Source organism: Plectropomus leopardus, chromosome 20, assembly GCF_008729295.1.
Source record: "Plectropomus leopardus isolate mb chromosome 20, YSFRI_Pleo_2.0, whole genome shotgun sequence".
NCBI lineage: Eukaryota > Metazoa > Chordata > Actinopteri > Perciformes > Serranidae > Plectropomus > Plectropomus leopardus.
In genome coordinates this window covers 19538753-19552520 of record NC_056482.1, presented here as the reverse complement: position 1 = coordinate 19552520, position 13768 = coordinate 19538753, and the positions used below count along the sequence as shown (strand labels likewise).

The following is a 13768-nucleotide window of genomic DNA, read 5'->3' as shown; positions in this document are numbered from 1 at the left end:
AACAAACCTGTCTTAAATACCAAAATCCCCACGCACTGAATCATCAGGGTTACTGTTTGAAATGGTAGCTTTTTGCATTGGAGCTCCCCTCACAGGTAACTGACAGCACCCACAATCAGCTGTCAACTTAGCTGTGATATACAGCATGTTGCTTTCTGCTAACTCAAAGACCATGAAAACCACAGAAACATCCAAATGTTTCAAATGCATTGTTTACTGAGCTATTCACCTTTTAAAAGGTGCTTATATAGCTTTGGTGCCTTAATGTCACTGTAATATGATCACTGACGTGCATACAGAAATGCATTCGAACAATAATGTGATCACTTTGCTACAAGAAAACAAAATGTACAAACCACACATTGAGTGCAGATGTTCGTATTGAACTGAGTGAAATGATCCAAAACAGCAAAATTATCCTCGAGACTACTGTTTAAAGCAGTTTTACCAACAGCCCAACTTCATTCAATGATTGTTATTGTTTGCCCTGAGTCATTGTTTCCCAAAAAACACAAACTTGCCATGCATGGGCGGATAACATGACAATGGGCCCCTGGGTAGAGCTATGCAAAAGGCCCCACTACCTCTCTTACATAGACGCAAGACACAGACTTTGTGACACAGACTTTGCCTCTTTTTTTGTTGTTTAGCAGCTCTTTGTCTTGTCTTTTGTAGTTGTTTTGTGTTTCTTTATGTCTTTTTTGGTCATTGTGGTTGTTTTGAACCTCTGTGGTTGTTTTGTGTCTCTTTTGGTCAATTTTATATCCTATTCTCTATTGCTTTGCTTCTTTGCAGTAATTTTGTGTCTCTTTGTGGGTTTTTTTGTGTCTCTTTATGGTTATTTGGAGTCTCTCCTTGGACAGTATGTGTTTATTTGTGTGACATTCTGCAGGTGAAAGCCAGAGGGGCCCCCTGACACTTTGGGTCTGTGCCAGATAGGGACACTCAATTCAGCCATGTTGCCATGTAAAAAAGTGCTGTAATCAAATTGAAATCCTCATATGTACACGTGAAAGGACATGCCCTCATATTTTTGATGTGTGTGTATGAGTGTGTGTGTGTGTGTGTGTGCGTGTGTGTGAGCGTGATGCAGTAAGAGTTGTCAGCAACTGCCTAGTACCATCCGCGTGAAGGAGCATAGGGCAGTTTGGACTACCTGGCATGAAAACTGTCTTACCTATGAAGCGTATGATGCGCCGGATAAGGGGGTTGAGGTAACAGCAGTCTCCTGTCACAATGGTTTTCTCCTGGGCCAAGAGAGCTTCTCTCGTCGATTTCATCACGTACATAGACACCTCTCCTATAAAAATCTACACACAAAGACACAAAAATAGATATTCAGAAAAAAACACACACAGACAAGAAAGAGAAGAAAATGTCAAGTTAGGCATCCCATTATAGGGCAGAGGGACATTTTGGCCCTGTCTAGCCTGTGTACATAAACCACTGTGTCTTAATGCAGCCTTTCTTCAGGTCCATTATAGTGTGGACATTACATCACCTCTAATGGAAAAACTGCTGCTGGACACACAGAATGAAACTCATTGCCAGGTGCCTTGGGTGATGCAGGCTGCTGCAAAAATGTGCGTGTGTTTATGAGCGGTAGTGTGTGCATACAGTATGTGTGTACACATGTGGTTTTGGTCTTTGGTGTGTGTTTGTGTTCATAAAAGAGGTTATTTTGAGCCCCAGGACAGGTAACAAAACTCTTGTGTTTTCCTCCATCCCTCACTTTTTTCATCATCAACTTGTGAATGCGACTCCAATCTATTTCTTTTTTTTTTTGTGGCTGCAAGGAGCAAGACTGGCTGATTTTGTGATGTTGGAGACTCAAAGAAACAACGAAGAAAGAGCGACTGACAGCAGTCACATAAAAGAATATGAATGTTTTAAAGTTGTGGATTGGATTCAGTCCTGTCTGGACTTGTCAGCATGAAGAAGTCTGAATTAATATTTCCAGAAACTTTTTTTTGCCACTGACTTAAAGCCTGCAAAACCAAATGAAACTTTCATTAATGTATCATGACAGAGGAATCCAATTTCTGATGCATAATGACCCCAAAACATCTGTCTTCAAAGGCAATGTAACCAAAAGGGCCTTTATCTTCAAGCAGACAGTGACTGTAAAAGTCAGGCAACTTATATCATGTAGTTGTGTTGTGGCTGAGCAGTGGTTGTTACAAATGTAAATGCATTTTTGCAGAGGCTGAAAATGAGGGTAGCTAACAATATTTAACTACAGGCAATAAATCATGGGTTGTTTAAAGAAAAAAATCATGATCTAAATGTAAACAAAATTATTCATGGGCTTCTTTTAGCACCGTGTGTATATTACATAATCAAAGTCAACAAACTATTTTGTTTGAAGCGTGCATATGCAAACAAACCTATGTTAGGCTATATCTGAAATATAGGTCAGTTTAACCAAGAAGGGAGCTTTATCTCCATTGGGTGTCAGTTATTGGCAGACTTTTAAACTAACTATATTAAAATCAGTTCATTTCCAAGCATTTCCTAAGCTAAAATTACCGCCTCACAGTTGTATGTCTCTGCAAACCACGTTGCAAGTAGCAGTTACAGTTTACGTACACATCTGTTAAAAAATGCTTCACACACATCCTCACTTCCAGCAGCACAGATCAATACCATCAGCACAGTTTCAAGGTGGGCAGTCAAGATTACTGTTACAGATTCAGTATCCAACCAAACGTCTCCCCTTCTGCTCCTGATTTATTTCTTTGTATAATGGCTAGAAAAGTGCAAAGGAAATTTATGATATCACAGTGAAGTTGGCCTTTGACCCATTGGATATATAATGTCATCACTACATTTTATCCTATTGGACATTTGTGTGAATTTTGTCATAATTAGGGTATGAATTATTGAGTTGCTGCCAAAAACATACAGTGTTTTGTTTGGTCACAGTGACTTCTGACCAACAAATTCTTCAGTTCATTGCTGAGTCCATGTGAACATTTGCCATTTTTGAGGAAATTCCCTCAAGGTGCTCTTGAGATTTTACTTTCGCAAGAATGAGAATGATGTAAGGTCACAGTGACCTTGACCTTTGACCTCCAAAATGGAATCAGCTTATTGTGAGTTCAAATAGACGTTGGTGCCAAATCTGAGGAAATTCTATCAAGGTATTCTTGAAATATTGCGTTCACAAGAATGAGATAGACACAAGGTTACAGAGACCACCGAATTTTAAGCAGTTCATTGGGATGAACACCCTGAAAACATTGAATTCAGTCACTGCTATTTCAGGTGCAGAGGCATAATGATGATTTTAGCATTTCAATGCAACTAGTCATTGTACTTAAGTATTTGTCTCTCTAGACTTGAGTCAGCCTGATTGCTAAAAAGGTTAGTTACCACTGACTGATCGTTTCATTTTAACTCATGTAAACCCAACTCTCCTTTACACAAATGTCATAAAAACTTAACTAAACTGACTGAAAACAACTATCTGTGAATGTACCATGTCAGGAAACTGAAGACATCTTGGCATTCAGTGAAAACTGTGTGGTGTCTGCAGAAAATGAAAAGGTTGAACAACAGATACCAAAAAAGAACATGCTGATCTAATTCTTAGGGAGTCATTTGCCTGACATGAAATGAAAAGAACAGACTCCTTGTTCATCTGCTATCTTAATAACAGTGACCCATCCAAGAGTGTAAGAAATTTATGGGCACTCAGGTCCGCAGTACCCTTGAAAGTCCATAAAATTCAGTACCTGTGACATTAAACTGACAGATACTGGCTGCCCACAGTATTTAGGAGCACCTTTTTTTGTATGTGTGTTTCACCCTATTCACGTTTTTATCCACTCACATATTAAATGTGACAACCAGCCCCTGTGGAGAAGCATAAATGATTCATGGAGTGGTTCGTTCCATCATACTGACTGCCAAAAGTAGAGATTTTTGAAAAATAATCAAGCAGCCTGAGGCAGCAGAAAACTTGTCTTCAATGTTACAGTTTACAATCTGTTAAATATGTGTGATAATCTTTTCAATTTTTAATAAAAACAAGTCTTAGTAATCTAGTATGAATAAGGTTCATGTGGAAATATGTAACACATTAGTAGAACAATGTAGTAGCTGACTAAAAATTTCCCCAAAAGGACAAGGACAAATGACAGAAAAGGTCAATATAAACTGACTTCCAAAATGACTTACATGGCCATCCTCAAAACAACACACATCACTGTTCAAATAGTCAAAGTTTTAAACACTTCCTTAACTTCATGAAACAGTTGGAGTTCCACTTAAAAACTGCATGGTTAGGTTTATGCAACAAAAGTACATGGTTAGGGTAAGGACATCATGATTTGGCATTATATAAGTACTTTTGTCACTAACATGACTAGATGTATGTCATATGACATACATTGTGTACAACATGTCACACGTGTAACTCGTGTAGCATGCTACACATACTTACATAGTAAGCTATGTTGTTATTAAAATAAGTCAACATTGACTTATGGACAAAAAAAGCTCTACCAGGTAAAAGTCCTGTGTTTGTTTGACCCTTTCCACCACTCAACAGGGCCTTTTTCATATTTGAACAACACTCAGCAGACTTTGTTGCTTTTTATGCTACATCACTTAAATTCCTCGCCTGCTCCTGATATAATTACTACAGCCACTAGAGGGCGTTGTTTTGCAATAAACGTAAGTACAGGTAATGACTAATAAGCTGCTTGCCGAGTGGACCTCATGTCCCGGTCGTTTTTTCGGCGGGTTTTATGAGGGTTTTATAAATGTTGTAAAAAAATCATAAATAAACATAAAAGCTGAGCTGCTAGTGATGACAGTCTTTGTGGCATGTATGTCATTGTCTCACCTACAATACTTTGTTTCTACTATGCAATTAGCGTATTTTTTCTTTTTTACTTGTCCCTTTTATGTTATCCCCAGCACTCGCAGTCACCATTTTTCTTAGCTAAGCTGTCTGTTTGAACAGTAGAGACTAACTGCATCTGTATTTTTGATGTTATTGAAATCCATACCTTTAGATTTTTTAAATACCCTGGTATACCATAATTCCTTGATACTGCCAAAGCCTAAATGCTAATGCTGCTCCATGTCTACCTCTACATTGACACATTCCCTGAATGTAAAGTTATTGTGTTTACAGCTTGTTATGCTTCCCTGAAGTAGAATAAAAATCAATTAATGCTCTTTTAATGTCTTTCTAATGAGTCAATTATTTTCAGTATTGCTACCAATACACACAGTAAGTAAAATTAGCCATAAAGGACCTTAACTAGTATGGAAAAAATGCATTGGAGTTCTTAAACTTCAACACCATCCTTCACTGATGTTGCTCTTTAGAGAGAGTTCATCTTAAGAAGCTTCTTCATTCAGTCACGGTGGTTAGCTCGGTACCTAACATTAGTCAGCCACCTGTTTCTGTTGGATCCACACTTGACAGACGATAACAACACCACGTTTTCATTATGTTGAGGATGAAGGATCAACTATCTGATGCCCCTCCATGGCTGAACAGGTTTACCGACCGTTGTATGAATACGACCTCTCTAACCTCCACAGCCTCCCATTGGTCCGCCCATGTGGAACACTGAATAAATTACTGCCTCTTTGCTAATTGGCCAACATCCCAGTCCTGTCATCATTAATTCTGATTGGCTGCTTCTCTAGTTTATGACGCATGCGGCGACAGAGCGATGTACAGTGTGAAGCACAATGTTAGCACCTGACACAGCACTCTCAAAGGGCACAATTAAAAAGTTTGGGATAGCATGCGGATGGATAGAGATGAAGGCCACATATAGGCCAATGAGAGAGAGAGAGAGAGAAGAGACTGAAATACGGGAGACGACCAGCAGTGTTAAACAAAAGTTGAACAGCTGACACAGCACTCAGTGAGGAGGGGTGTGTGATCAGACACAAGGAGGAAAAAGGAAGAAAGGATTTGGATTTAATGAGTTTTACATAAAAATAGAAACACAAAAACTTAAATTGTGCATCCGTAAAAGACATTTAACACATGAAAAATAAAGAAAAAAGTTATTTTTCAGTCAGTCTTTAATTATATTTTCTTTTCTTTCTTTGTGAAGTTAATCAGTGCAGAAGAGTCTGTCAAAACCGCACACAGATGCACTCCAACCAAATCAGCTGTGAATAATACTGTCTGTCACATTTCCTGGCCAATCAGAGCACTCTTCCGGATTTTAAACTAATTTATTTCATTCTATTGTGTATGTCAGAGTGTGTAGATGTGTAACACTTCGGACTGCTGATGCGTCTGCACACCAATTAGCTCAGAGGAGGGAATGCGAGCTACAGGACGTGCTTTACTTGTTCAATAAAAGTGACAATAATTCAGGTTTTACTTCAGACTAACACACCAGCAACTGCACTCAATGTTTAGAGCCCGAGAGCAAAGAACGAAGTGTCCCAGATAATAAACACAAAAAGCGGGAGACACAAAGAGGCAGCAGAACGGTAATATCTCATTACAAATAAATGCATGGCGTGTGTCCAGAAACCAGACATCTTTTATGATCACATCCCAGATTAAGTGCTTCTTGAAATTGTAATAGAAAAGGAAGATGTCTGTTTGGAGAGGGACCTGGGATATAAAATGGGACACATACTACAGTGCACTGCTAAAAGCCTTTTCATGGCTCTCCACAGTTTAAACTAAATTTTAGATTTGCCGTGAAGCATTCGATTGAACATAACTTACTCGACCAAGAAAGACACACCAAATTACACCATTTCATAATGACATCAACAAATTAAGACATACTCCAGTGGTTCAGAGGTTACTGAAGAAGTCTGTTATAACTACATTTAAAAATCCTGCTTACAGTATACAGTTCATAAAATGATAGTGTAAGAATAGGAAAGGTTCATTTCACACCACAGATAAGTGTGCGTGATGTGGCTGTAATGGCACATTTGATTGGGACCTGCTTATGTCTGAGATTTGGGACTCTTTATGTTGATATCCTAAACATTCCCTCTCTTTTAGAAAGAGCACATCAGGAAATCATGTCATTGTGTAATGCTATTAATTCAGGAAACAAATGCTGCAATCTTGTAGACATAATTTTCAAAACCTGACTTAAGGGGAGGAAGCCTAGGTGAAAACCTGAAATGGACAATTTTGAGATTTGAGGTTTGGTTTCACTTTCATAACATGTCTTCTTTCAGACTAGTGGAAAGCAAATGTCCAAAACACATATTTAAGTGGTAATTTTAGTTCAGATTCTTTGTTATATTCCTGTATTATCATTATTATTATTATTATTATTATTATGATTATTATATCATATTATTATTATCAGTGATAAAAGAAATATTGAAAAAATCCCTCAGTAAAAACCTTTGACTCTGGTATGTCAAATAAATTTAACAAGAACTTTGAACCTGCCATTATCCAATGTTCAGATTTCTATTTTGAAATGTATGTAAGCTAGTGCATATTTACTTAGATAATGCATCATACAATGCATCATCATGGTGTATTTTAAGATAGAATTTATGAAAATGTGTTATACAAAAAATAATTGTCTCAATATAAGTCATCAACATGAAAGTAAAAAGTGTTACCCTATTCACTTGTGTTAAACACAGTGGTCAAAGTAACAATACACAGTACACACAATGAAAAAATTGATCTGGATAAGACAGCTGATGAGAAACAACAGATTTAACAAAAAAGATCTGACTGGTTCACAAAAATCGTAAAAAAAATATATTTAAAAAACATTGCTGGTTTAGTCATAATGTCTAATGGACTTATCCCGCTTTGGCTGCAGTTAATTGGCAACTATACAGTACTGTATTCTTTAGATATTGGTGAATTACAATGGTTTCATAACATTCATCTGTTCAATATTTTATATTATTATATTATTATAATAGACCCTTTTTACTGCAGTCATTATGACATATAATAGTAGGAAAAGCACAGGTGTATTCAATAATGTTATTGATAGCTAAGAGGATGCTCTGGTATTGTGCATGCTTGCTCACTAGAAAAGCTTTCTGAGACACTTATTGACCTGAGCCATCGTTAATGTTATCAATTTCACCTGTGCTTTTGTTACAATGACAAGTCAAAATGTGTGCTGTGAAAACGGTCCATTGTTGCACACTTACACATCTAACAGCAGTGGATGGGACTTCTCAAGTAAGGTTAAATTTATTGAATTAAATGAACCAAAACATAATAATGTAATAATGGACGTCCCAAAAAGGACAAGAATGGTCAATTGTATAATTTAGGTGAATAGGATTTTTGCTTGAATACTTTAGTGAGTATCAAACCACCTTTACGGTCAACACCTGCCAACTTAAACCTTTAAAATAGAGTATTTTTTGTTACCATAGTATTTTCCACCGCATACTTGATTCATTAATGCACTGCATGATTCTATGATATGCTGAGGCCTGGGTCTGACCATGAAGCGCCAGCTATTTCAAACACACCGAACCAAACTCTATCTGTATTCTGGGGTTGATGCTTTCTTTCCATCACATATGGCCCGTTTCAAACATGAAAAAAATGAATTATATTAAACAGACACATGCAAACACTCTTCAGGAGGTGTTCGAAAAAATCTCTGACACAGGTTTAATAATGAACTGACCCAGGGGCATAGAGGCATATGGTGCCCGGTCTGGTGTGCTGCTGGAGTCGAAGAACATGGAGCTAAACTGACACCTGGTGGCAGCTTGTTGCTACTACAGTATGAAGAGTTAAAATCAGCAAAGCACATGTTGCCTTCGCCCTTTTTTTGTCACTCAGATTTACAAAAAACAGCTTGAACAAAACTTAAATTTCTTGGTCATGAAGTGTTCAGAAAAATGATTTTAACAGATATTTTCCTTCTGAGATATTTGCAAATGTCAGGCAGGTACCACAGGTGTAATTAATAACATTAATGAGGGCTGCTGGTTCACTGAGCCGTCGTTAACAGTTTTAATTACACCTGTGCTTCCTGCTGTGGCAAGTATAAATATCTGCTGTGAAAAAAGCCCATTGAGCTTAGCTGTTGTTTTCCTGCAATGTCACGTCAATATGAATGCTTGTCCCAAATCAATGCAGCTGTACATACTAATCCTACACAGCATGTGCTACATACCAATTGTCATTGTTTATTTCTTTCAAAATCATAAGAAGAGGGCAATGAACAGAAGAAAAAAAATTGCAAAAAGTACGAGAAAATTGCTTGAAAATTTGTTTAAAAAATACATTTAAAAAGAGATATGCATTGCATTTTGGGAAAACAACACACTGAAAAATCAACCATATTTATGGACACTTTGGCTTGAGTTTACTTTATTTTGTCTTTTTTTCAATGTGAATACTCTACATAAGTTGCTGAAGAGTTAGTGTGTTGTATGTATTTAATATTTGATTTTTTCTATTCAACAACAGCTGAGAAATGATGTGATCTGAAAAGATTTATCAGTGAGATGTCAGCTATTAAATCAATAGACAACTCACTTGATAATTGATTAATTAGTTTGAGTATTTCAGGTAGGTAGAGTAAGTCAAAATTCTTTAATTACATCTTCTCAAATGCATTTGTTTTGCCAGTGTTTTTTTTTTTTTTTTTTGAGTTTCATTTGATAAAGACAGTCCTCAACCACACCACCACCTCATTTTTACATGTAAAGAGTACATAATATTTTTGGGTTGTGGACAGAATGGGACATTTGAGGACATCATATTGGGCTTCTTTATATTTTTCACAATTCTCTTTTTTTTCAAATATTATTGATTAATTGAGAAATAATCATAAGATTAATCAAAAATGAAAATAATTGTTAGTTGCTGCCTCAGAAAGGACAGTGACATTAGTTACATTCTACTTATAGGCTCTGAGTCAACTGTACGTATTGTGGATGCTGAAGTTTCCCCGACGCATGGGTCTCTTTCTTTCAGCAGAACTAAAGGAATCGTGATGAGTAGTAAAACAACCCACAACTGAAAATTCGCTCTCCTTCTAGCTACTGGGAGCTACTCTGTGGCCTGGATGACTGAGCGCCTCCATGGACCTACTGTTTAAGAAATCACATCATAGTCCAAGAAAACATTTGGTCCTCATATGCAGCCCACATTCACTGCTCCTTGTACAGCGTGACTCTACACTCCACTGATGCACTAGGTATGACGTTTTGCCGTGCAACACAGCAATTATGTTTAAGAGATGCTGCATGAAGTTCAAAACTGAGATTCAACAGTTCAGCATGTGAAATTGGTACCAAACTTATCAGATTTACAAAAAAAATCAAAACGGTGTTCAGTCAGACAGTTTGCTGTGACATTTTCTTCCATATTTTGGCTGAGAAAATGGAATTTACCGAGGAAAGATAGACAATTGCAGTAGATCACAAACGGATAACATATTTCTACTCTGTAGATAGATGGCCTATTTATTGAAGTAAACTTACAATATTCAACACTGAAGTAATGTACGTGCACTCACAACTGCTGTCACCAAGATATATCATATTTAGCTAAGTATGTGGGATATGTTAATTGTAAATTTAGTCTACCTACATTATGATACTTAGTGAAATACTTAGATTTTTTTCATATTTTTGGTGGTTGTAGCTCATAAAAGAACAAATCAGATAAAGAGTCTGCATAAACACATTCATGCCACATGTGATTACTGCTTTTCACACTCGCTAGGTTTTAAACACTGCAGTAAAATACACATAAAATGTTTGTTTTTTTTACTCACTATAGCAGTGGGAGCAGCAGCAACAACGCAGTACAGGATGAGAGGGGGGACAAAGCTGGACTCCTCCGTGCCAGGGTACGGCTTCATCAGCTCAGCATCATTGCAGAAGAACCCCTGCACATGCACGCTGAACAGGTCCGTGCACTCCATGTAGTAGGCCAACAACACCGTGCCGGACATGATGACGAGCTGGAAGAAAAACATGTCGGAGCAAGACAGAGCAAGAGAGTAGAGAAAGTTGAAAAAGAAGAGGAGAAGAAGAAGAACAAGAAGGGGGAAAGGGAGGCTTGTTAGTTGTATATCCAGGGCAGTGAAGGCTGTCCTCCTTGATTTAGTTTTCAATGTTCAAAAGTCCTTAAATGAGTTGTTTTGTAGCTGATCCCTGAACATCACTCCGCTCCTCTCTCAGCTGTGACGTGTCTAACAGGTTTTTAATACAAAACAACCGCATAAATCCTCTAAAACCATCTCTTTTCCTCTCTCGCTCTCTCTCTCTTCTACTTGCTCGTTGAGCACAAGCCCCCCCGCCACCATCACCACCACCACCAGCTCCACCATCACTTACCACCTCCTCTCCTCCCTCACCCCCTCATCCTTTTATCCCTCTAACATCATCTTTTGTCTCTGGCCTCTTTTCGCTCTCTTTCCAGAATCGGCTTCAGGCAGTCCTTTTTTCTTTTTTTTTCTTTTTTTTTTTTTTAGATATATATATGGTATTCTTAGTCATCTGCATTTGTGTCATTCAGCCACTAATGTGCCGATACTGCAGCCAATCTAGCCAACAAGCTGGCAAAGTGCTGTGTTTTAATATCAAAGGAAAGTGATGAGTGTGTTTGTCTTTATTTTAAAACTAAAGAGGCAGCCAGTTGGAAGAAAGGTCCTATAATGTCACCAGAAGTGGAATGAGTGGGAGATCTTAGTCAGAAGTGGGTACTGCCAATAAATGTAGACATTAGTCATGTAAAGCTAACATTAGAGTAGCAGAGTAAGATCTACTCAGCTCCATGTGATCACACCGAAAATATGAAATGTGAAAAAAAGAACAGAATTAACAATATATCATGATGTAGACTGTTACAAACAAATAAGACAAGTCTTAAAAGCTTTCTTGTCTAACTATCCTTTCACATTTGTTTGTTGAAAAAAAGCGTTTTTATTTATAGAAGTAATAATAGTGTTCTTAATGCTTCCTGATTTTTGATACACAGCCAAACCAGCCATCTGTAATTCTTTTCTCCAACACCAGGTGTCACAATACTACTGCAGATGGAGCCATATCGTATCTAAACAAGGACGACACACATCTTTGGTTGTTTTGTATACAGTACAAGGACTATATTCCATAATCTGCTGGGACTATTTTAATTTTTAAACATCCTCTGCTAACTAGAACACTGATTATGACTGTTTTTGTGAGAACACTTTGTGCATCAAGAGTTGGGTTTGGTGTAAATGTCTATCTGAAGTTACACATTTCACTGATCATATCTTACAAAGAGCCAAGTGTGGTTTAAAACAACAAAGAAATAAAACAAGTGTGTTTAATTGTTTTTATGCATCCACTGTGAGTTGTGGACTTTCACTTAAAAAAATTCAGTGACCCCTGTTGATATATTGTCATATAGGCTTACACCTCATAAAAATAAACAAATAAAAGATAGTATAACCTCAAAAGTAGATTCATAATGTTCAGCATCCCAACCATGGCAAAAGATATCCATGCTATTCAAATAAATTTTAGTGCTACCAAATATTTACTCTATATACTGTGGCACACACTCGGCTTCGGCAGAGTCACAGTACTACAGTATACCAGAGTATTCCAAAATTCTGATAGTATGATTTCTAATAAAATTAAATAGAGACACTTCTTCTATTCAAAAGAGACAGAAATACTGAGGTGATGTAGTGCACAGCATGCACCACCAGAGATCAGTCTCTGCTGGTGCAACAGGCAGCTGCACTAACAAAGATAGCGACTGCGAGTGGTGGGGATGACGTTAAAGGACGAGTAAAAAAACAACTAGACAACAGGGAAAACAGCGTGTAAAGAGCCAGCCCATTTTCACATCTTCTGACCAAACCAGAGTTGGTGATTTTTGGAACATTGACTAACTAAAACTGTATTGGTGAGTTTTATTTTGTTTCTGACATTCCCAAACTATATTTAAACATAGACAACTGTGGTTTGCCACAATATAAATGCTCTGATTTCATATACAACTCCCTTAACATTAGAATCAGCTACTATACTAATAAGAGCGCCGTCTTCTAACAGTGATGACACCTCACAAGCTCTATTTCAGACTGGTTTGGAGTACTGACCAGGGTTAAGGGCGAGACAGATTAAGGTGTTACAGTAACACATACTTTTGTAGTCTTTCGAGAGTACCTGGAACTACCTAACACTTGTAGCAGCTCACTTTTTCAAGCCATTCATCAACTGTCAATTAATCACGTAAATCATGTCCAACATTTTAGGAAAGCTTCCCTTTTTTAAATTGACATCCTCTTAACTTGTCAAGCCAGTGATTACAGGTGATAATTGAACAGGCCACTGACATCATCTTAAGCAGTAGTTTTTAGTTACCTCTGTGAAAGTTAAATTATTACCATTATGTAAGAGTTTCTGTGCATTTTCAGTTTACACAAATGTTATAGTTGAAACAGATCAGTCAGATCAGCTGTCAATCACAGATGCATCCTGTGCACTTGAGCCCGTGTACTTTTTGTTTGATATCCTCATGCTTGGGTAAAAAGCCACCACATTTAGGCTTGTATAGCACTTTTGTTGTATGTTACAATATACACTGACGTATGATTCCTAAAATGCATTTCCCTTGCAGCAGCAAATGGTAAACAGCTCATGGCTGTCTTGAGTCAGACACTGCAACAAAAGTGAAACACTAGAGCTGTTTCAACGAATTGCAGCAATAAGCCTTTACCAATTAACTAAACGGACAAGTTGCAAATGCAAAAATATTATCCTCTGTAATAAACGGAGGGAGTTTGAACCAGACTGGACAATA

General features: G+C 37.5%; 1 protein-coding gene and 1 long non-coding RNA gene across 5 annotated transcripts in view; one reads left to right on the top strand and one right to left on the bottom strand.

Moving 5' to 3' along the window:
- The window catches only part of plppr1 (phospholipid phosphatase related 1), a 56353-nt gene that overhangs the window by 14531 nt on the left and 28054 nt on the right, over positions 1-13768 (bottom strand). For all 3 annotated transcript variants that reach the window (XM_042509927.1, XM_042509928.1, XM_042509925.1), the window contains exons 3-4: positions 10740-10928; positions 1178-1310 (exon numbers count right to left, since the gene is read on the bottom strand). In XM_042509927.1, coding sequence (XP_042365861.1) covers positions 1178-1310; positions 10740-10928 — 322 coding nt within the window. The remainder of the gene's footprint in view (positions 1-1177; positions 1311-10739; positions 10929-13768) is intronic.
- On the top strand, positions 8133-10810 carry LOC121960278. Of its 2 annotated transcripts, none has more exons than XR_006106954.1 (3): positions 8133-8173; positions 10000-10157; positions 10745-10810. It is a non-coding gene; the product is annotated as an uncharacterized LOC121960278 (long non-coding RNA). The 2 variants fall into 2 exon arrangements; XR_006106953.1 differs by having other exon boundaries at positions 8146-8173; positions 9938-10157.